Below are 24,548 nucleotides of genomic sequence, written 5' to 3'. Positions count from 1 at the left end.
GCAAGAGTTAGTTCTACATCTTTCTCACAAACGAAAGAGAAGCTGAAAACCATGTTTGCCACTCATGGAACTCCTAGATATCTTGAAAGTGACAATGGACCACCATTCCAATCCAAAGAATTTGCCGAATTTGCGAGGACCGAAGGATTCCAACATCATCGGGTTACCCCAGGACATGCACGAGCAAATGGTGAAGCGGAAAGTTTCATGAAACTTCTGAACAAGACAGAGAAGATCGCACACTTACAAGGTCAGAGTAGTACCATAGCAATTCAAGAAATGCTGACTGGATTTCGATCGACACCACATCCAGCCACCGGTGCAACACCTTATGAAGCAATGATGAATAGACTAGTGAGGACCAAATTGGACCATCAAGCCAGTTCATCAGATCCTAAAAATTCAGAGGATGCTACAATTAACAGGAAGGATGGGGCATACAAAGAAAAGATGACCCGCACAGCTCACAAAAGAAACGTTAAAGAGCATAACTTCATTGTTGGTGACCATGTTCTCCTGAAACAGAAGAAGACAAATAAGTGGTCAACAGCATACGAGCCAGCAATCTATATCGTAACTCGTGTTAATGGATCAAGCATTGCAGCTAGACGGATTAAAGATGGTCGAGAAGTCTATCGCGACGCCAGCCAGTACAAGCTTGTGAACATGTTAGTCCGTGGAAATGAACATCGAGGACGAACAGATGAAGAAGAAATAATTTCAGAGAATGAGAGAGAAACCCTGATGAAGAATTTTGGCGAAAATGAAACAGAGTATCAAGAGCACACAGAGAGTGACGCAAGTACCAACAAAGGAGAAGAAACTAGAAACACCCCAGGAATGGAAATTCAACAGGCTGAAACTCAACAAGATGATAAACCACAACCTGAATTACCACCACCTGAGAAACTACAACCACTAAGAAGATCAACGAGGAACAGAAAAAAACCATTATATTTGACAGACTACATAACGTGAACATTTAAGTATCAACATTATTTAGCAAAAGCAGAAAATGGTAGAAAAAAAAAGGGTTACTTACTTATAATCTATATTTAAGGGAACTGATAGGGACTAAAAGACATTCTAACAGTTTAATAGTAGTTTTATATTTTAATTATTTCCTATCTTTGAAAAAAAAGGAGAAATGTAGTATCCGGTAATTAGTATTAGTTAATTAGTATGCATGAATTAGTATTCCACTATCCCAATATGCTATTGTTAGCTGTATATAAAAAGGATCCTATGTTTTGTATTAAACATTCTTATATGTTCTGTGAGTTGAGGTCATTACACTATTGGCGTAATCCCACTAAATTTACGTATAGACAAATTGCCAAAATATCTTTTAAATTAAATCTTTCTTAAATAGTAATAGACGGGTGTATTCCTTTTAACTTCTACAAATTTTGTAGGAATCACGGCCTGCTTTACATTCAATGCAAAGCGAAGTATTTTCTTATTTTGCGATATTGATAAATTTGATTTTACTCATTAAATAAATAATAAAATAAGATGTAATAGTAATTTGCAACCATGGAAATCCTGCGTACAGATTAAGTAAAAGTTTAGTCCACTCAATACAAAATGTTGTGGAATCGCTTTCAAGCTTGGTAAAGACCAAGAGGCCCATCCAAATAAAGCCGGGTTTTCATTTAGCTGCACTCTCCTCCGCAGACCGCAGATTAAACTGAGACGCGGGTAGACAGGCAGAATTAGGTAATAGTAATTGTGGTGAACATTTCAAAAGTGGGTGCAGACGTACAGTATTCGAATATTGCTATGCGTGTGTGTGTGTGCTTCCCCCCCTCGTCCGCTTCGTCCGCTATGATTTCTGCTATTTATTGTTTTAAATAATAAGTCTCTTTTGAACGATAATCAGTAATGTTCACTGCTGCATGTATCAATTGTCTCACTTTCATCTGCATGTAAACTAATCAACGTTTCGTGGATGCAGGAGGAACTCCTGACAGATTACGAAGCACAACAAGCAGAGAACAAGTTGGAAGGTGAGCCGTGAGCGCACATGTAGTTTTCAAGGATCTACGATTCTCATATTTAGGGGACTTAAAGACCGAGTGCAAACGTGTTTTTTTTGTCATTTTTTCAAACGTTCTGTGGTTTAAGTGCCGTCAATTATATCTTCTTTTAAACTGTATTTCATGTTGTTCTACTAACTGTAATAACCAGCGAGTCTAGATAAGTCTTTACCATAAGAAGTTGTATTGCATTTTTCATAAAATCCGCAAAATTAGTCTCGCCGGTATAGAATGTGGTTCGAAGGCCGATTTTTCATGCGACAAAGGTTATAATCTGATTGGAAGTTCACAAATCTCTTGCACCAAGTATGGAAATTGGTCAGAAAAAACACCAAATTGTAAAAGTAAGTTTAATTTAAAACATGTTTCGATTCCGGCTAAGATTATCCTTATAATGCACGCTTTAAATGTTTGCGATTTTGCTTTGCCAACTCTTGTTTTTCGGTAAAATAAATCATGAATCCATACTCAAATGAAATAACATGTATCGTTATAGCTTGTTTTAAAAACAAAATTAATGAAGCAAAACTTTTAGAGTTCATGTTATTCAATAGACCTTTCTTATAATGACGTCAAACGCGGAAAGTCTGATGTTACACGAAATTTGATTGCCTCCACAAAACTATCGAGCCAATCAAACGTGTAATATTAGACATTCCGCGTTTGACGTCATTATTGAAAAGGTCCATTGCAATCCAATCAATTGCACATCGCGAATGACTTTTCATTAATGGCATGTTGTATTGGTTTCCTGTGAACGGTTTGCTATATCAGAGATGATACAGGCTAATGTGTCTGGTTATGAATATGGCTCGACAGCAAAGTTTAAATGCAAAAGTTCCGATTACGTTATGTCAGGAGAGAATTCTACTCTTTGCATGGAAAATGGTAAATGGTCAAGCAAAGTTCCAGAATGCCTAGGTTTGTAATTCTACTTTGTCAATCAGAGTTTGAGTACAATATATATACCAATCTCATACCCAGGGTTCCGAGGGCACCGGGAGCGAAGATAGAGCCCTGGATACGAGGTTGCAATTGGTTGCAATTATCCTATAGTCTTAATTCCTTCCTACAACAGCCAGTCTCGGCCAGCGATTCTTGGATATTTATGCATGATCTTTCCTTCTAGGTATATTGTCGTTTGTTAGTACCATTCGCTATCTTAGAGGCTTCAGTTCTAATAAAAGGGTGATGAACATGGAATTCACCGAATTTTGAGCAGTACTATATATCGTCTAATTTTCATGTCAATTTTTGTAGATTGGTATCGAAAAAACCCCCCGGGTATTTGGGTTTCGTACAGTACACCCCCCTGACGCCTAATCAGTCAGTAAGCCTTGGTATGAGCTTAGAGAACGGCAGAAATTCTCGAGAAAAATATTTTGTATTTTTTTAGCCCCATGTCATGTCCCAAACGAGAATATACCGCAGCGAATCTATAGAAGTGGCAGCAGAGCAGAGTTGAAGTGTGAGAAAGGCTTCACTGTCGCTGGCACGGTCCATGGGAGAATGCCATTGTGTTCAAATGGAACGTGGATATTCGAACATGGGAGGATATTCCCACATTGTGCAAAGCAAACTGATGTGAAAAAGAAAATAATCGATTTCATTGACATCATTACATTCTGGTAAAACTGGATAAGTGTTAAACTAGAAACCAAATGTAGAGAGATCATGCAGACATTTAAAAACTGCTAATTAAGGAGTTCTAATATGCTAAAGATCAATTAATTTTGATATCAGGTTTAACGAGCGTACAAAACGTTCATTTCATTTTCTGCTGGCTTCCTAATACATTATATGACATTGATGATTCATTGTAACCTTCCCCTTACAAATATTTAGTTGTATACGAATATACAAGACCTCTGAAAATATGACATTCTAATAATATCATTACCCACTACTTTTTGTTTTCTTTGAGACGCCCTGTAGAACAAAGTTACAATTATTTCCCGACATTCCTAGGCGTATAAGTCGGTATGTTATACTTGGGCAGTCGCATATTCTGGTATGGTGCGATTAGAGTAGCTGATATGTTCCCAGTTTCATAAGATGGTGTATAATGGCGATGGTGAATTCCCACCTTCCGTGTTGTACCATTATAGACATTATCTTCGTATACGTGGTGTTCTGTCAGGTTTCCATTGGTGAGGAAGATACAATCCTCTGTCGGCGGACTTTGCCCACCAATAATTTCAAAGACATTCGCAGAATACGTGACGTTTTCATCCACACCAGCGAAATGTGGCTTGCTGTAATAAATACCGCTTTTTGGATGACCCTGGTTTGTCCGTTGCACGATATGGTTGCCATAGACTAAGACATTTTTTAGGCCCTTGTAAATAGTTACACCCTGATTGGCTATAATGTGCGTGTACATGAGAATGCCTGTATCATCGATATAGTTACGGGCGATGACAAGATTTTTGCCGTTTCTTGCTTTGATCCCTCCGCTGGAGTCACTGGGCCAGCCACGTGCATAGTTTTCCAGGAATTTCATACCATCAAATCCTTTTAAGTACACGACATGGTCATGTTTCAGTGATTTTGAATTTGGGCTGCCATTAAAGATATTCTTTTCAATTACAGAGTTGTTGCAGAAGCCACTGTATATTGAAGAGTTTAAGTAACCTTGGTCATCACGAAGACTCAACGCTGTCTTAAGATATATCAGCTTTAGCTTTAAATCTCTCCAGTAGGAATTGGAGTATACGATGTTGTCCATCCAATCTATTTTACTAAGATCAAGACCATAGATGTTGTTTCTTATTGCAATACCGTATGATTTTTGGATATTCGTTGCAACACCAAATGCGTCTTCATCGCTCAAAAATACTGAGAACTCCAATGCGCTGTGAGACAAGTCTGTTGGATTGGTGACGTTTATTAAGGTGACGGGTTTTTTTTGTTTATTCCCAGGAATATTTCTTGAGAAGAAGACACAATGCGATACAAAGATCCAATGTTTTGCATGATTTTTGTGTCCGAATTTTAGGTTGACTCCGTGGAAAAACAAAGAATATACGTGAATCTGTCCACCAGCTTTAGCCAGAGTATTGCCTAACAATAATAACACATGAACCATGAACCTCGTTCCCATATTATTTGCCCTGCTAATTGATGATGGAAAAAGAAAAATGTCTGATCTTCATGTCGGAATTATCATGTATCGCTTTTTGCCCAAAATGTTTGGGAAACGTATTTCTACTATATTTGTTGTACAAATATTAGGATAATTAAGGTGGCTCATTAAAATTTTGTTGAAATAGTTAAATGCACAATTTCATTATTAAACTGACAGAGGAATTCAGCGTCCAAATGTTTTGTTAGACATGCAGCCCAATAGCGAGTTGCTAATATAAAGGTATAATATAGTTTATTAGTATAAACTTCGAGGTGACTATTGATTTTCCTGCATTCTGATTTGTCAAAATTCACTGTCTCTGAAGTGATATAATTACTGGTCGGTGACTATAGGTTTTTTATGGTTTTTTTTTCAAATAAGAAATTTGGAGTAATTATAATGTTTTATGAAATTGTGTTGAATATTATAATAGGGATGGATAAATTTTTACGTATGATGGGTCGGGTAATGCTAGAAAAAGGTTCGATGCGAAGTTGTTTTAAGCAAGAAATTACATGTCTGCACACTGAATATTTAAATCGTTCAGAAACAGTCTCAAACGGCCAAACCGCCGCATTAATGGTGACGTAGCAGCATTGAGAATTAAACCACCCCTATACACATTATATTTGAGCTGCCTTTTGATTAACCTCTGGACGTTTTTGCCCTTCCCTCTCAACTTGGGATGCTTCCTAGGTATCTGCTAGTGTTTTCAAAACCACGCTAACGGTAATGATCAACTTTTACGAGCATTCATATACCTATTGTTGTAACACGAGTTGATGCTCCATTCTCAATGAGACTTATTCCAACTCGGGATCCACGAAGGCGTAGACTTTTTTTAATTATGACATCAGACGCGATGAGATATCTTCCAGGGGGAAAGAACAGTGTTTTTCCGCTGCCAAATTGACTATCAATTATGGCCTGTAGAGCTCTTGAACAGTCTGTGTTCCTATTTTTGACAACCTGTGGTAAACCGAGGCCAGGATTTGTTACGTCAATAATGTTCTGTGCTCTGCGGTTCGGTAACGGGTCAGACACTGAGAAATAGCCTAAATAACAAAGAGCTATGATAAAACAGCTAACACAAAAAAGAGCGAATTTTCACCGAAATTCTCGATACAAAAAACTAACGCCTTTAATTCTATGATATGCGGTAAACTCACTGATGATCGAGTGTGTCGAACCAATTTCTGTACAAATCCTAAAAAAGATGCGCCACAGTGTTTTATTGCTTGATATCTTTTAAGAAATTTTATTGAATTAGTCACAATTCTTTCCCACTGAGAAACTGAATCATTAGTTAATCAAGATGACATACAGTGAACGCAGTAATTCACGATATCAGTGGTATTAGATTAAGGAATAAGGATCACTAATCTTACCCAAATAAAAGAACCATGGTGAAGAGAAGGAGGAAAGTATTTGCTGTTCGCTTATACATTTTGCTTTTCTTGATTCTCACATATGTTGTGTTTATTTAGAGATTCAATGGTTTTCTATTTAATTTATAGAAACACTGTAGTCACCGGTCAGAAATTTCATGTGGCTTTTTTCAACGTTTTTCACTTGGTGATGACATCAGTCGTTGAACATTGTACAAGAACATTGGAAATACTTCCAAGGATACTATTGGCGTGATCCCACTAAATTTACGTAGACAAATTGCCAAAATATCTTTTAAATTAAATCTTTCTTAAATAGTAATAGACGGGTGTATTCCTTTTAACTTCTACAAATTTTGTAGGAATCACGGCCTGCTTTACATTCAATGCAAAGCGAAGTATTTTCTTATTTTGCGATATTGATAAATTTGATTTTACTCATTAAATAAATAATAAAGTAAGATGTAATAGTAATTTGCAACGATGGAAATCCTGCGTACAGATTAAGTAAAAGTTTAGTCCACTCATTACAAAATGTTGTGCAATCGCCTTCAAGCTTGGTAAAGACCAAGAGGCCCATCCAAATAAAGCCGGGTTTTCATTTACCTGCACTCTCCTCCGCAGACCGCAGATTAAACTGAGACGCGGGTAGACAGGCAGAATTAGGTAATAGTAATTGTGGTGAACATTTCAAAAGTGGGTGCAGACGTACAGTATTCGAATATTGCTATGCGTGTGTGTGTGTGCTCCCCCCCCCTGGTCCGCTATGATTTCTGCTAGATGAAGTATTGCTAGATAGCGACAAACAGTGTTGCCAAGTTCGGGATTTTATCCCGAGATCTCGGGATTTTTTGAAGCAGTTGGGATTTTTTTGGGATTTATTTCTCAAATGGTAATCTCGGGATTTTTTTAGGGATTTTTGGGAGAGGGAAGTTTGGAATTTGGGAAAAAATGTTTTCGTTAAATTGATAAATAAACATATTAAAAATCCAAGGTATTGAAATAATATATAGCGTAAATTAATACTTGCGGCAAAAACGTTACTTAAAGTCACTCAATAAAGACTATTTGTACAATCGGTTATGCAGAGAAGTACCGCTTTATAAACGCACACTGAGCGGACCTGGTACTAGGGTGCGCCAAAGCTGAGGACTGGGGTCGAAATTAGAATCTCGGGATTTTAGGGGGAATCTCGGGATATTTCAGGCGGTTACTTGGGATTTTTACAAAATTACAGTTGGCAACACTGGCGACAAATACAAAAACAAAGAAGTATGAATGCAGTCATTGCACTTTGTCATTTTTGTGAAATCCATGGTCCTAGTGTCTTATTTTGCACGCAGGTATCAGACTCTTCTATTTAAAGGTTTATGATAACTTTGTGAGTAATGAGTATATTGCTTCGAGACAACAAACAGACGATTTTATAATGTTTTGAAGCAACCCTGGTTGATGCTATCATGCTAGTCACATGATCTGCCAAAAGCTAAATCAACTGTCAACCCTACCCAGTGTCTTAGTTAGAGGGCCACTTTCATACTTCTAAGTACAGGTAGTTTTTAGGTAGATCATGTAACTTGATTATTGTTCAATAGTCAATTTATTAATAAATACAAGCTTGTTTAAAGGAGGGTTACAAACTGCCAGTTGGTTCAGCCAGGGTTCTGCTCATAAACAATGGGTAGTCTACTAACTCTACTTGTTTCAAAATTGCTCAAATTTTGCATGTATATCTCTGAACACTCTCTCTCTCATATGCATTTAGAAGTATAGTGAACTGAAAGTTTGTAGACTAGTTTTAAAGTTCTTGATATTTTAGGAAATATATATGTTGAATTGCATTCGATGCGACCAAAATGCGACGTATAAACCCACCTTTTAAGGGTCAGTCTTGCCATGCCTGTAGTTTTTTCTTGCATTAAAATATGTAGGAAACCAATACTTTTGGTGATTGCCACCTGAAAAAGATGTCAATTTAGAACTTTGCTGTCCTTGGTGTTAAAGTGGATATTAAGTCCCTTGTGTGGATCAGTTCTGATGATAACAATTAATGCGAGGTCCTTGGATAAATTTCTAATGACATGTTTCAAATTCTTTTCATTAAAAACACTAGTTCATATTCATTTAAAGTCATGGCAAACCTTAATGGTATTAGATATTCAGACAACACAACTGTCACAACATATTTCAAAAAGTATAGAAATACAAAATTTAAACACACATGCATTTTTTAAAAACAGAGACTTGACTTCCACTTTAACTATGATTCACACTGCACCTTTGACAAATGCAAAAAATGTTCAACTTTTTAAGTAATTCTAAGTATTGTTGATTTTGAACTTTCAATTTTCATGTAGATTTTAGGCAACTGCTTCTGCTTAACTAGATTTAATCAGATGTCATAAACAAAGGTTAAATTTTTAGTTTGGATACCAAAAAGAATTAGAAAAGTGATTGCTTTGCTATCAATATTCTTGAAATTTTCCTAGTGATTTAAGAAGTTGTCGGACAGAAAGCCCTGCATATAACAAATATGCATGGTGTTTCTACAGACTGATGATTTATGCCTTTCTATTGTTAGGCTTTTCATGATGATCCAGTGAGTAATGCTCTCGGGACACAAAAGGATGCAAGTAGAAGGTGTGGTTATTTTTCATTAAATATGTGGGATTGGGCTGTGCGAGATTCACTTTTGTTTCAGACTATGCATGTATATACAGAGTGATCTGATAAACACAGCTTGGACCAAATATAATATTATTTTGATTAATGACACAAAATACAACATAGTTTGGCCTCAAAATACAACATAGTTTGGCCTCAAAATACAACATAGTTTGGCCTCAAAATACAACATAGTTTGTCCTGGGAGAATGTTGCGAGTAATTTCCAGCATATCCTGGCTTATTGACTTGTGACGGACTGTCATTGCAGGTCATCTCAGTCAAGTGCTTCTAATGTCTCACCATCAAAATCATCTCAACCAAAATCCAACCAGTGTGAGGTATGGTATTTTTCATATAGTGCATTAAGCAAACTGAAGCTTATTTTGATGTTTCATATAAAATACAAATTGCCTTTGTAGGCATGCAGATCAATCCCACCTGACCATCCAGGTTTTTTGAGTGTGGATAAACATACAAGTGTTTCGTATTCCAGTAGTCGTAATCCAGCCCATCATGATGTGTACGTTGTTGTACGACAAGCATGTGTACGGAGGTATTTATCATCCTTACAGCTAGTTATATATTCCAGGTAATCACAATTTTAAGGAAAAGACATGGTGTATTGTGAAAGATGAAACATATTCAAATAGTAGATGTAATTTTATAGGCTTTTTTGTTGAGAAATGTTCACGCTTTGTTTTCAAGAGAACGCGTTCATTTGAGTCAGCCTCAAACAGCAAGCAATTTATAAAAAATTGCATATATTTGCTGCTAAGCAAATCACATACAGTGAACAATGACAAGACAATGACTCACTGATTACAGTGTCTCGGTTTCCAGTTGATTTCCGTAGAACTATAAGTAAACTGGAATGCTGACTCAGCTGACTGGAATGCAGACTCAGCTGACTGGAATGCTACTTGATCCTCGGCTGTATAGCAAACAAAGCTAGAAACTTGACGGAAAATTCAGAAATAGTTATGTTAATTTACCGTTTTTTCTCTGTGTGTCAATTTTTATCTTTAAGATTTTTTTTGATGAAGCCTTAAAGCCCTGAATGGAAATTCTGATTAGCTTCATTTTCATATATATACACTAGCCGAACGCCTGAGGTTAAGTATTTAGGCACTGCATTCAGGGGCCAGTTGTTCAAACTTCAAAGCTAGGTTAGTGCTAACCCTGGGTTAAATTTTAAACCAGTGTTTTAGTTTATGTGCTTCTGAAACACTGTTCGTTTTAAAACTTTAGAAAGGAATATGATTTCTATCGGTCCAGAAAAATATTTATGAAAATGTAAAGATTTGTTTTAACCCAGGGTTAAGCTAACTAGCTTTTGAACAACCGGCCCCAGGGATCTATTACGCATTACGTAACACCGAAGAATAACAGAATACAATTTGAGGACCAGGATGTCTTTTTCTTTCAGCCTAAGTTGTGAAATATGTCCTGGTCGAGAAGGACCAATATTTTTCGGAGAGGATGCTAATGGATATGTTTTAAGTCACACGTTTTATCTTAAAGATTCTCAAGCCAGAGGTCTTCGCCGTTGGTAGGTATAGCATTGAAAATCGCAAAATTTGAGGGTTTTATCTAATTGTCACTGAGATATTCACGAACAAAACTGGTACAAACAGCATAAAACATCACGGTATTTAGCAAAATTGATGTCATCACGATACGACCATAAAACTATTGAGTTTAGCAAAATTGCCCTGTGTTTTATCCAGGTACAGCATTATAATTGTTATGATGGATCGAATATACCTTATTAATTCATGGTCATTTCTAGTGAAGTAAGAAAATACGTTTTTGAAAATTTGTACTTATTTTAAATGTACTCATCTTGCTACAAATAAATGCACATACAAACAGAGAAGTTAGGAATTTCAATGTTTGACCTGGATATGAAATATATTTTTGTAGACATTTTAAAGAAATAATTGACAAACTTCAAAAAATGGTGAGTATTTCCTCTTCCGCTCAACTAATACGTTCATGATTCCACTGATCTCATAACCATCTTGTTTATCTGTAATGTTTAAAGAGATTAGTTAAAATAAAAGAGGTTACTATTTTCCACGCCTGCTTCGTTGTTGGGGATGAAACTTCATTGCTATTTCTAGAGATTTTACAAAGTTATATATTTTACCTATATAATGAGTACAATAATTTTGTCTCGGAGGAGGTTCGCAATGAAATAGTGAAAGAACCAGCCAAGTCCTGCTAAATTATTTCGCCATTATAAAGAACATACTGCAACTCGTATATACTGTAGGCTGAGTATTAGTTATAACCGCGATAATTGTGTCCTTTAATTGTTTTTCAAGGCTGTAGAGGTTTTTAATTCTGAACAAGCAGCTCGCTTTGAAAGGTCAGGCAGAGATAGTAGAAACAGATTTACCAGTTCAGGTAAGATTGTGATGTATATATTGCTATTTCCTGTGCATGCAGGTATAGCCTGCTTAGATGTGGACATGTTCAGGGTTTCTAAGAATTCAAACTTACGTTCAAATGTTCTTAAAGTTGAGCTTGAAGATGCATGAATTCTAACGTCTGTCTCTAATCAATGTATATTTTTCTTTTAATTTAGATGTCTTGCGTCGACAACACAGGGCCTCATTTCGCGCGATTCAGGATTTAACAAAAGACAAGGTACGGCATAGATATTACTCATCATGGTGTCTAAGGTACTTCTTGTAGCACTGTTTTGAGATTATGCTGTATGTGCGTTTATATATTATTAGACAAACATATGTAATAGAACCAATACTATTTACTGTTAGTGCATTGAATCCAATGCTTTATAAATCAACAGCTACATTAGGCCAATTACTGTACCATTTATCCTGTTGCAAAATTGTTTTCAGCATTTATTTCACTATCTTCATCTGTACTTTGCTTGGATACTTAAAGCTGGTGCACATCGAGTGACAGAGAAAGTTCTAGAAGGCCCTCCTAGGGTGAGCTATACTTTGTATTCCATCTTTTTTTGAAGTATTGATTTAGAGTACACACTACAACATGAAGAATGAATTATTGTTTAAATTAATAATTCTCTCTTGAACTATAATCAGTAATGTTCACTGCTGCATGCATCAATTGTCTCACTTTCATCTGTATGCAAACTAATCAACGTTTCCTGGATGCAGGAGGAACTCCTGACAGATTACGAAGCACAACAAGCAGAGGACAAGTTGGAAGGTGAGCGCACATGTAGTTTTCAAGGATCTACGATCCTCATATTTACGGGACTTAAAAACCGGGTGCAAACGTGTTTTTTTTTGTTATTTTTTCAAAAGTTCTGTGGTTGAAGTGCCGTCAATTATATCTTCTTTTAAACTGTATTTCATGTTATTCTGCTAACTGTAATAACCAGTGCATGAGTCCAGATAAGTCTTTACCATGAGAAGTTGTATTGCATTTTCCCTAAAATCTTGCCAATCATGTCGTGAATAACAGTCTTCAAAATCCTTGCGGTTTAAGGTTTCCTTGAGTTCTTTCATTAATCATTAATTATTTTTAATTTTGTTCTAGCGACTTCTGAGAAGAAAGTTGGATCACCTGTGTTTACAACATTAAGACAAATGCTCCAGGTAGATTTTTAGCGAACACTTTACCCTTTATCGACAGCTAACTATTTAGAGGTTACTCTGAACACAATAAAAAAGAAAGAAATCACGCTGTAGTGTATCTTTAGGTCTTAGGTTCTGCAAAATTTCATCTCCTGGCATTCAACGTTGTGCAAGGAAACCAATTAATTATCCGAGGAGAACCTGAGGAACTTGTTTTATCGATCTTTGAAACATTAAAGGTGATGTTGGATCTATAAATTTGCTGCATGACGTATATACTCACTGTTTAACAGCTCAAACCAAGTTATATTAGTTCTAAGATTGCAGATACTATTCTGTATGTTTTGCGAGGTTTTTCTAGTTGATCTGCAATGACGTCAACCGAGTTATATTAGTTCTAAGACTACAGTACCTAATCAGGATGTTTAGAATAATCATCAGTGTTGACCATCATCAGTGTTGACCATCATCAGTGTTGACCATCATCAGTGTTGACCATCATCAGTGTTGACCATCATCAGTGTTGACCGTCATCAGTGTTGACCATCATCAGTGTTGACCATCATCAGTGTTGACCATCATCAGTGTTGACCATCATCAGTGTTGACCATCATCAGTGTTGACCATCATCAGTGTTGACCATCAGTGTTGACCATCAGTGTTGACCATGTACAAACTTACCTCTATTATCCTGCAGATTCTTATTCCTAACAGATGTTTCAAATGTGTACCGTACAGTGATATTTATCAGGTTGGTCCGTGCTTGAAAATCATGCTTGTTTTTAACACTCTTATATACAGTATAGCTATATGTTTCATACCATAAGTTATGTGTGAATTTGATACTCCATTTTAGAGAGTAAAATACGTGTGATTAAAACAAAAACGTGTTGTATTATGTGTGTTAAATTTACACAAGCGTGTGTGTTATGAAACCACAAAAAAGCCGTATTTGTTTGTTATTTTAATGTCAGTATTTCTCTTCACAGGAATCGTGGGCATGCAACTTTCTCGGTTTAAAAATTGGCACCAAAATTCCTACCCATATTTTGGAATCGCATTTATATACATTAATGGATATTAAGGTACTTTAGACGAGACATTTACACCACGCTATTTATATTTGGATATAAATTATCAACAATATACTTTAGTTGTGCATTCACAGACATATATTTTCCACAGGAACATACAAACTTCTCAGATCAAGCAAGGTGTGTAAAATATGTTTGTAGTGAATAAAACTGACCCCTGAGGGCTGTAGGGAGGTTTATTCCAACGCCCCCTCCCCCGGCCAACCCCCCTCCCCCCGGCGAGACGTAACGACAAATGTACATCCACACCCAGGATGAAAACCATGACCACCAGGAAAAAAAATCCGGAAATATTCCTAAATCAACGCTTCATTTCTTGTCTAAAATTCTGTATCACTTTTGGGGTTTTTTGAACATATTTCCCCTTCTCCTAGTTTTCATATCAAATTTGTTGTTATACGTGCCCAGTATAATCTGATGAATTCGTGAATACCAATCAATATATTTTAATGACAGTATTCATCCCTTAAAACGCTACAATTTTGAAATACATGAGACCACAGAGCTTGTCCATGGTGAGTATGTGTTGAAGTTACGAGTTGCTGAAATTAGTTTTCACAATCACGGTACTGTGATATCACAAAAAGGAACACTTTTTCTTAACAGGATCTCAGATTCTCAAAAAAATCGAGGAAGCTTTGGTTAACAAGCATTTTTCTGACAGTGTTCTCGATCAATATCTTTGCGCACTCAAAGAGGAGTGGATGGAGTATGTTAATGATATACGATAAATTATTTCTCTAGTAGTGTGATTTTGTTGAGAGAAACTTGGGCCTGTTTACATGGAGCGAGTTATCCCGGCTAGGCGAGGTAAAAAGCGCATAACATCAAAGGCTTAACCTGATTGGTCTTTCATTATATGCAGTTTTCACCTCGCCTATCCGGGATAACTCGCTCCATGTAAACAGGCTCTTAGTTGATAACCACTGAATGGAAGGAATGGAAGGAATGGAAGGCTCGACCAGCCAAATGCAAGCTCATTATCTGCATTTGACTGACTTAATTGTATTCGCACCTGTGACGTCCCCTTGGAACCGAATGAAGCTAGACAAAATGAAATTGTTCATTACTTGTGACGTTATTCTTGTATGGTTTTTTTAAAATTTTATAATCTAAAAGTAATTGTTATCTTATTTAGCAAAGTTAAAGTGATTTTCAAATTCTCCAGATCAGGACCACGTACATCAGAAGAGAAAGAGAGGTACGAGTTTCTAATGTACAAGTTTCTTTGCGTTTAATTTACACTAAGTATAGAGTTTTTTACTAGCTTCTTCTAACACATATAGTTGCATGAACTTTTGGGGTCATGCTAAAGTCTTTGTTTAGGCTCATTTGCATTCGATTCGGCACATGAAAAGTTTAACGTCTGAGATGGCCTAAAGGGCAACTTACCTATATGGCCTTCTGTTGTATTTTCTTGTATAAATCATCAGCTATTTTAAAGGATAATAACTTAAACTGATATATAACTCACATTTTTGTGCAGATTATTCAAAGTGCTGGATGCCAAACCTGAAGACGAAATTATTTTAAAATTCTGGATGACTGGTTTCAATAAAGAATATCGTTCGCATTTATTAACTTGTTCACAGACGGCGACCAACCCTACTTGACGTACATTATATATGACAGATGCATATATAACCAGGGTTGAAAGCTATGTGAAGATCACCAGTCGAATATGAGGTGCTTAGCACCGGGCTGATCATTGAAAATTGAGAAATTTTGCATGTTTCAGATTTTTTCGACAGACTCCTAATGACCCTGGCTCATACTCGTTTAAAACCATAGCGCACAATATGCAGAGATTTCGTCGCATTTCAAAAATATGACAGACGTTATAAACAAAGCGTTTGTTCACATTACGACTGAATATCATCTTTAAAACACAAGAGCCAAAGCCGTACATCAAAGATCATCTGTACGAGATTTTCAAGGCTTGGTTTAAATGGTTATAACGATATAAGCGCCTTGTTTTAAACGTCATATTTCCGTCGCGTCCAACGCAACTGATCTATTTTTGAATAAACGAAACTGGGACAAGATATAAAAGAAAGAGTTTATAATAAAGAGTTTTTGTGTTTTAATTTCTGGCCAATTTTTCTTCAGCATGTGCTTCAACTAATGTGTTGGCTCTCGAAACATTGACATGACGTCATCACTGACGGTGGAAAACAATGAACTGTAGTAAATAACTGGAACGATATCTCCTGATTGTTTTTGTGAAGCCAAAATTTGCGGGACTTTACCTCCAGACACGCGTATTTTGGCTTCATGAAAACAATGAGGAGGTATCGATCCAGTTTTTATTAGAGTTCACTGGTGGATAATGAGTTAATGAACCTCACTAACCTTCATTCTATGTGACGAAAATTCCACTCAGAACCAAAGGCTTTTAGGATTCAACATTCGTACATATTTAACTAGTCATAAAACTGACCTTGCATTTATTTCACTGCGCCTAATACAGAGCCATTATAATATAACTTCTCGCGATCTAACCATTCCTAGATACTTATGTGTATATATAGTTATACTGTAATAATCAAGTTCTCAATCACAGACGCCTTGCCTCATAGGGGAAACACAAGAGAAGAGTGAGGGTTTTACCAGTTTTGGGTTTTTTTATCCGTCCGTAATTACAACCCTTCCCATTTCTTTATACCAAACTTTGGGGCCTTTTTGGGGGGTCGCGGTTGGGTTTGTCGTATTTTCCACCATATGTTCTACCCGTGTGAACTCTATCAGGAAATTTTTTATTTTGAGCAAAACATTACGTATTTTTTAATGCAAGAATTTTTATTGTTCTACAGTTAAACGTACAGCAATGTATGACATGTTTACTAAGTTACAATGTTTTTTTTTGTTGAATTATCTTTGTTTCCAGTCCTTTATGCTAAACGAGAAAGAAATTGCAGCATATTTAAGTTGACATTTAATGAAATTAAACCGTATATTTATTAATCTGTTCACATAAATTCTTCGGAAGACGAGTTACAATAATTTCATACAGTTCATGCCGCGACTTGAGAATTTGGAAACAATTGTAGGCCCTATTTTCTACCGACAGACAAAGCTGTATTTCTTACACCAATGATCATTAACAATGTGGTAGTACAATATAGGAAGTTGTTTGCCCTTAAAACAAGTGTAAGAATCTGGAATTTTCAACCTCCGAGGTCACTAGTGTGTATAAAATGCTTTGTCTTTTGGAAAGTAGTATAAAGATGAGAGTTCCCCGATTCTTAGGAGCTATAGTGTGAACCACCTTTTGCGCACGCAGTACTTACAATCATGTTTCATATTTATCCGTAATAATGACGTCGATGATGTCGGTATCTTCCGTAATATCTGTTCCTGTAATGTTTGCGCACGTAATATCTGTTCCTGTAATGTCTGCGCACGTAATATCTGCGCCCGTGACGTCTGCGCCCGTGATATCTATACGAAGGATCTGCTAGCGCTTGAGGTTCACTGAAAATACACCAGATTAGATGAAAACCGCTAAACCCTATTTTAACATGATTTTGCAAAATAACTTGTCGTGCTTGCGACTATTTTACACGTGAAATTCTAAAGTTCGATATTCAAGCTTGTTTTCCTTTTGCCCGTATTTATCGTAAACACGTGAATAGAGAGATTCATAACGCGTCAAGCTCGACGACGCGGCCGTTGCAAAACAAAGAAAAATCACAAGCGATACAATGCTCAATAGTCATGCAGCCTATGCGTAACTTGCAACCCACGACGCCTTCAAATGAGACAATTTCACGGCTTCTGGACGACATAAAAGCAGCAGCTGCAAAGTGATGGCTGTTTTAAAGTCTCTTCACACGATTCAATTTTGCTGGATCCAATTCTCCTCTGATGGATGGCTTATAGGCTTTTGTCTTGTAATATATATGAGCAGCAAATCCACTGAAGCCAAGCACTGCCGCTTCATCAATAACCGACTGTATTCCATACGTCAGAAGTTAATGGGATCCAACAAAATTGAATCGTGTGTCGTATGAACAGACCTTTTCATCTTATACAAAAACCGCAAAATATCAGCTAAAAATCGGAGGTTCTCAGCACAATTGAAACCTTTTTATGATTATTCTAGAGTCCTGACAGCATAATTAATTTCCACTAGCTTGTTTTCAGCAAAATATTTAACTAGCGAGTAGCGAGATCGAGCTAACTGCGTCGTGAATCTCGAACTCTCTAATATGTTTGATGTGGTAACCGAGTGATTTTACTCTGGAAAACATGGGCTATGTATTTGCTATTATTAACACCCTATCTATTTAACTGAATCTGCTTGCTCTCGCAAATTTAACTCCAAGAAATTTTATTCCTTGATTAGAGAAATTATCATAGAATTAACCCACTTCCTGTCTTTTTTCTCAAAAATAACCCCGCCTCTTGCAATATTAGATACATAAGCAAAGATGTGTTAAAAAGGAGAATTTTAGAACGTACTCGTCGTCGTCTTTATCTTCATCGTCTTCTTCCAGAGCATTGTCATCATCATTCTCTATAAAAGATTGTAAACATTTATAACAAGTGCTTGCTCACCATCAGGTGTATTGCATATTTCGTTGAATAACTTTTTTATGTGAGGAGTCCTGTCGTGAAACTTTCATTTTTTCTTTCCCCATAGCCAACTTCGATACCGATAAAATCACTGCATATCAGCGTATAGCACATATCAAATCGACAGAAACTGTAGGGCCTGTATATCATGCAATAATTGCCTTTATAAAAAATGGAATTTTTTGCGGTTTGTTTTAGCGATTCTTTCCCTTTTCTTTCAATTCGAACTCGTTCATGCTGAGCAATTAAGAGGGTGATATGTTTGGGACGTTTGGAATTAATATTTTACATAGGCTTGATTATATATCAGTAGTACCTTCCTTTGACTCCTTTTCCAAAGGTTCATCATCTTCGATTGGTATTGAATATACCACTGCACACAGCAGACCAAGTGCAAGTAACAAATACAATGTCCTCATCTCTGCACTTTATTCTTCTTGAGCGTCTTCTCGTAGTCTTCTGTTCCCACTTCTGAACCAACTTTCGTTGTCTTCTGTTCCCACTTCTGAACGAACTTGGGTTATCAAGCGACTGTTTTCGACACTTTTATACGCGCCGAATGTGATAATTTATACAATCACTTAGCAACATTCTAGCAAACTAGCATTAAGAAACTCATTTATGTCTTTGTAATTTTCTTCTGCAGTATCAAGAGCCACCACTTGCACATCCGTATTATTGAAATGCATTCAGCATCACGTTATGACAGTTTCCGTTGCAAATACTTGAGAAATATTATACGACAAAAACGTATATTTTCATTATTTTGCTATTTGCAATAGTTCAAGTTTTTTCCGGAGGGTGGAGTTTAACTGGAATATATCATGAAGTGGTATTATACAGAAAAATTATTTATCTGTAGTTCCCACAATCTTTTAGCATATTGGATGTAACTAACGGTGAGGTAGCTTCGCAATTTCATATAACTGAGAAGATAACGTTGCTTTATATCTATCGAAGATTTGCAGGGGGGGGGGAGTAAAGTTGAATTTAAATTTTCACTATTTGGTGCAAACAGAAGAGATAGTAAGCAGTTAAACATTTTAATGATAGCTAAAGTAAATCGATCCAGGATCGATCGAGGAGTGTATCGAGGAAGAGTACTTTTAATATGATTTCAAACCTTCGGTGACCTAAATGGGCGCGTGAAAGATTTTAAGTTTGAAGGGCACTTTTATTAAAGACTATTTTCAAGACTAGAGGCAATATAATATTGTTTTTTTATCCATTACATTTTCATTTAAAGAGTAGCTCTAAAGTTTGTTATGACTTCATCCACGTAAGCTGACTTCCTTATTTTCACAAGGTCATGAAAACATGGGCGTAGCGAACGTGCTAGGATTGGAGAATGTAATTGTGATATTGACCAACTTCTATGATGAAAAGTTGGTACCAAACTGCATGGCGTGATTTTAAACAAATCTTCCTTAGGCTATCAAGTTTTCCATATAGTACATTCAAACACTCTGTTACCGCAGAGGACAACGAAAAATTCACTGTCTCTAAGCAACAAAGAACTTACTCTCGCTCTCAGTTGATCCGTCTCTGATTTTAGAAATTATCATCATTTTTGATCACAAATCACAATCGCTTTTTGTCAATTTCCAAAAATGGTGGAGACAAAATATTCACCGCTTGCTTGAGTTTACCAACTTATTGTTTTTAGGTCCTTCAAACTTGGCAGTCTTTTTAAGTACACTTCGACTTTGAAAAAAACACTTCGCTTCACTTCGACTGTCTCCATAACAACTGCTCATGCAGTTAAGCGACATTAAACACATGGAAAGTCTTTGCAAAATCCTTATACGATCAGATTGCTGAGTGTTTTCGTAGTCTCACAGTTCGTCCTCAATTCTGTAGTATTTGCTTTAAATCATATTAACAGAGTTGCTCACCCGACCCAGTTACCGAATTAGGCTTAGAATCTTGCTAAAAGTTTAGTATTACTTCTTGATCTAAGGCACTAAACCTTGCTGGACATTTCTCCAGTTTCTACCTTTTCAGGGTCGTCTCTGTCACTACTGAGATGTTTGACTGAACTTTCGGAGCGTAATGTATCTAATAATGTTGATGGAAAATTCAATGTAATTATATACATAAATAATTCTTCATCTTCATGTCTTCCCGGGAAAAAAATTCCTGCTTTATAATTTATGTTAATTTACCGCACAATCACATAGCTTTCTCTTTCTGTCCATTTCACTGAACAAAGATTTTAGGTGATTTGTGATACATAGCTATACATCAACAAACAAGCTTTGCGTACGAAAATCGAATAAATCTATTTTTAAGGTTTGGTATTTAAGCTTGTTTTCCTTTAGGCCGTATTTATCGTGGACTCGCGTCAATATATAGGGAGTTTAGATTCACGAAGCGTCAAGCTCGACGATGCGTTTGCAAGACAAAGGAACATCACAAGCGATACAATACTCAATTGCTATGCGTAACTTGTGGTCCCAGATCGTCCATTCTCACGACCGGCCTTCAAATGAGGCAACTTCACGACAATTTTTTAAGCATATGGATGTAACTAACGGTGAGGTAGCTTTGCAATTTCATAATAACTTTTAAGACAATGTTGCTTATCTATCGAAGATTTCCAGAGGGGGGGGGAGTAAATTTGAATTCAAATTTTCACTATTTTGTATTAACTTTTCGTTAAAGAAGTTGGTCAATATCACAATTACACCTTCCAATCCTAGCACGTTCGCGGCGCCCCTGTTTTCATGACCTTGTGAAAATAAGGAAGTCAGCTTACGTGGATGAAGTCATAACAAACTTTAAAGCTACTCTTTAAATGAAAATGTAATGGAGAAAAACAAACAATATTATATTGCCTCTGGTCTTTAAAATAATCTTTAATAAAAGTGTCCTTCAAACTTAGGTCACCGAAGGTTTGGAATCTTATTAAAAGTACTCTTCCTCGAAAATTAATACTCCTCGATCGATTTACTTTTGTTACCATTGAGATGTCTAACCGCTGATTATCTCTTCTGCTAGCTAGATATAACTGTATGGCGTGATTTTACACAAATCTTCCTTAGCTAGGCTATCATGTTTTCCATAATACATTCAAACACTTGTCATCATCGCAGAGGACAACGAAAGATTCACTGTCTCAAAACGACAAAATACTTAGACTACTCTCGCTCTTTGATCCATCTCTGATTTTAGAAATTATCATCATTTTTCATCACAAGTCGCAATTGCTTTTTGTCAATTTCCCAAACAAGGTGGAGACAAAATATTCACCGCTTGCGTGAGTTTACCAACTTATTGTTTTTAAGTCCTTCAAACTTGGCAGTGTTTTTAAGTATACTTCGACTTTGAAAAAACACTTCGCTTCACTTCGACTGTCTCCATAACAACTGCTTAACTGAAAGATTAATTACATGGAAAGTCTTTGTAAAATCCTTATACGATCAGATTACTGAGTGTCTTCGTAGTCTTCAGTTCGTTCTCAATTCTATAGTATTTGCCTTAAATCATATTAACAGAGTTGCTCACCCGACCCAGTTACCGAATTAGACTTAGAATCTTGCTAAAAGTTTAGTATTATTCCTTGATCTAAGGCACTAAACCTTGCTGGACATTTCTCCAGTTTCTACCTTTTCAGGGTCGTGTCTGTCACCACTGAGATGTTTGACTGAACTTTCGGAGCGTAATGTATCTAATGATGTTGATGGAAAATTCAATGTAATTATATAAGTAATTTTTTGTCTTCATGTCTTGCATATATTGCACATCAATGCACATATTATGGCCCATCACCAAACACATATATTACTCAATGTAAGTTATATCACATCACTGTCTCTAAAACGAGAACTGCTCACTCTGATTACTGATTATGGCAATTTATGTTAATTTACCCTACAATCAGCTTTCTTTTTCTGTCCATTTCACAGAACAAAAGTTTAGTTTTAGGTGATTTGTGATCAGTACGTAGCTACACATATAACACAGAGGCGGCGTAGAGTATGGGGGCCTAGAAACTTTCCAGAAGGTAATAATTGTATCGGAGCAATGTTGAATCTTTGAAAAGGCATCCTTATGTACACATGAAACGGTATTACTAGTGAATATTAAACAATTATTGGATGAGGTTTTTGTGATATGCAGAGTTATCAAGGTCGAGGTAGCTAAGCGTTATCAGCCGAGCCAAAGGCGAGTCTGATAACGCTTACCGAGACCTTGATAACTCTGCATATCACAAAAACTGAATTCAATAATTGTTTTATTATACATTTGAAGAATAGTAAACATAGTATTAACGAATGAAAAGCCTTATTTAATAGCAACATCCAAAAATATATAAATTATTAATACATAAATACATTCAAATGAATACCGCTTGTTAACCACTTCAGGCTCACTTGCAGATAACTCAGTTATCTGGTAGCAGATAACTGAATTTTGCGTGATTGCGTGATTTATTTGTCAACTATTAGCCAATCAAAATGCTTTTACTACTATAGTGTATCATAAAATAATATATCAAACAACTCGGAAAAGCAACTGCGATATACGGAATTTCGATCCGCAGCCACTACTTTCCGTGTATCCTTATTTATGCAGGGGGACTTCGTGATGCAGGGGATCGGCTTAAATGAAGTATATAACTAAGTTAGCCTAGCCATAAGAAATGCATTTAGGTTGTCACTTTTCACACTTTTATTTTATCTAACTAAAGCATGCGGTATGGAACACTTATAACTACCGACAACAGGTCATAACCAATGGTAAATATTTTCTCCGCCTATCGGCCATATAAACCATGAACCGATGCAACCATATATTAAGAGAAAAAGTCTTATTTAATTGTATCTAATGTCAAAAGGTGTTGCTAGCTAGATATCATGTATCTAAAGTTTGAGCCCCCCCAGAAGAAAATAAAACTCTACATGCACCTATGGCTATACATGAACAAATAAGCTTTGGTTACGAAAATCGGCCTGGAGACGCACTGTTTACTGCTCACTCGAATAAATCTATTTTTAACGTTTATACCGACTTAATTTCTTTAGCCCTTCAAACTTGACACAATTTTCAAGTACTCTTCAACTTTTCTCAAATACTTTACAACACACCAGCTGTTTCCACACCAACCAACTGTAGAATTGTAAAGACGTTCTTCAATAGGTGCACATGATCATTCAATTTCCTGCATTGCATGACTAAACAAAATGATAGTCTTTGCACAATTGCACGAAAGACATACACTGAATTATTCGCGGTTATGAGTTAATCCTTTATATCAATATGCTATAAACACGTATATCTAATCCAGAAGGAATATATGTATATTCCCTACAATATTTATAAGAATCGAAATTTAAACGATACATATATATTATGTTCATAAATGACGTTGTGATTCTTGTGCTCTTCCTGCCTTTCAAAACTAAAGCTTTCCAGATAAAGTTAAAGAGAAAATGGATATATAGTTATGGATTTCGTTGTTTGGGAAAAGGTGGCGGTTAAGGACTGAATAGAAAGAGAAAATGTTTCGTGCTGGTAACTTGACGACAGTACCGAAAAACTCCCATTTTTTTTCTAGAACAATTACGGAAACGAATGAAGTAAGAACAAAGATGAGTTTGTTTCCATGACAACCAAGATTATACATTTACCACTGAACGTGTCCTTTGTTGGAAAACTACACGGTCAAAAAAGCTCAAGTGTTTTTCAGTGGTAGCAACAATGTTGTGCTACACCCTGCAAACATCAGCAACTTGTTAAATTAAAGGCTATAAAAAGTCGTTGAAACGTGATAACAACCATTGTCGTGGGGTGAAGCAGTAAATACGAATCACATGCAACAGCAAAGTACGAGGTATCTTTAATGCAAAACTAAGTTTTAATAGTCTGTTACAATTACACGCTAATTAACTATCATTGATGTGGTGTCCATTCATTTCAGTGTGTCCAGTCATTTATCCTGAACAAGAAATAAAATGAAACATGTAACTAACAAGATTCGAATATGAAGGAAACTCATATATCCCCCCAGAGTACAAATCCCCTTACTGCATGCTAATAAGGGAATGGTCATTAACAATGATGTAATTACTAGTCACCATA

At 36.3% G+C, this 24,548-nt stretch overlaps 3 protein-coding genes and 1 long non-coding RNA gene across 4 annotated transcripts; 2 read left to right on the top strand and 2 right to left on the bottom strand.

Annotated features, from left to right (window-relative positions):
- Positions 1-23: 23 nt before the first annotated feature.
- On the top strand, positions 24-978 carry LOC114519024. The gene has a single exon (XM_028539079.1). The coding sequence runs from the start codon at positions 52-54 to the stop codon at positions 976-978; it is 927 nt and encodes a 308-aa protein (XP_028394880.1). The 5' UTR covers positions 24-51.
- Positions 979-3,765: 2,787 nt separating this feature from the next.
- LOC114518768 lies at positions 3,766-6,117 on the bottom strand. The gene is made up of 2 exons (XM_028538760.1): positions 5,928-6,117; positions 3,766-5,102 (listed from the first exon to the last, which is right to left on the bottom strand). Exon 2 carries the CDS (start codon positions 4,765-4,767, stop codon positions 3,988-3,990), a length of 780 nt encoding a protein of 259 aa, XP_028394561.1. The 5' UTR covers positions 4,768-5,102; positions 5,928-6,117; the 3' UTR covers positions 3,766-3,987.
- Positions 6,118-7,373: 1,256 nt separating this feature from the next.
- On the top strand, positions 7,374-15,930 carry LOC114518767 (folliculin-like). Its single transcript, XM_028538759.1, has 20 exons — positions 7,374-7,897; positions 9,136-9,194; positions 9,489-9,558; positions 9,640-9,773; positions 10,647-10,769; positions 10,948-11,013; positions 11,144-11,180; positions 11,548-11,629; positions 11,811-11,872; positions 12,088-12,180; positions 12,370-12,421; positions 12,755-12,813; positions 12,918-13,031; positions 13,490-13,543; positions 13,782-13,877; positions 13,978-14,006; positions 14,343-14,401; positions 14,493-14,595; positions 15,025-15,087; positions 15,373-15,930. The coding sequence occupies exons 1-20, from the start codon at positions 7,829-7,831 to the stop codon at positions 15,497-15,499; spliced, it is 1,551 nt and encodes a 516-aa protein (XP_028394560.1). The 5' UTR covers positions 7,374-7,828; the 3' UTR covers positions 15,500-15,930.
- Positions 15,931-16,744: 814 nt separating this feature from the next.
- On the bottom strand, positions 16,745-18,970 carry LOC114518772. The gene is made up of 4 exons (XR_003686521.1): positions 18,781-18,970; positions 18,351-18,405; positions 17,177-17,360; positions 16,745-16,782 (listed from the first exon to the last, which is right to left on the bottom strand). It is a non-coding gene; the product is annotated as an uncharacterized LOC114518772 (long non-coding RNA).
- Positions 18,971-24,548: the final 5,578 nt, after the last annotated feature.

The sequence above is a fragment of the Dendronephthya gigantea genome, unplaced genomic scaffold (genome assembly GCF_004324835.1).
Source record: "Dendronephthya gigantea isolate DGI-Jeju-01 unplaced genomic scaffold, DenGig_1.0 000012F, whole genome shotgun sequence".
Lineage (NCBI taxonomy): Eukaryota > Metazoa > Cnidaria > Anthozoa > Malacalcyonacea > Nephtheidae > Dendronephthya > Dendronephthya gigantea.
This window is presented reverse-complemented; position numbering and strand designations above follow the sequence as displayed.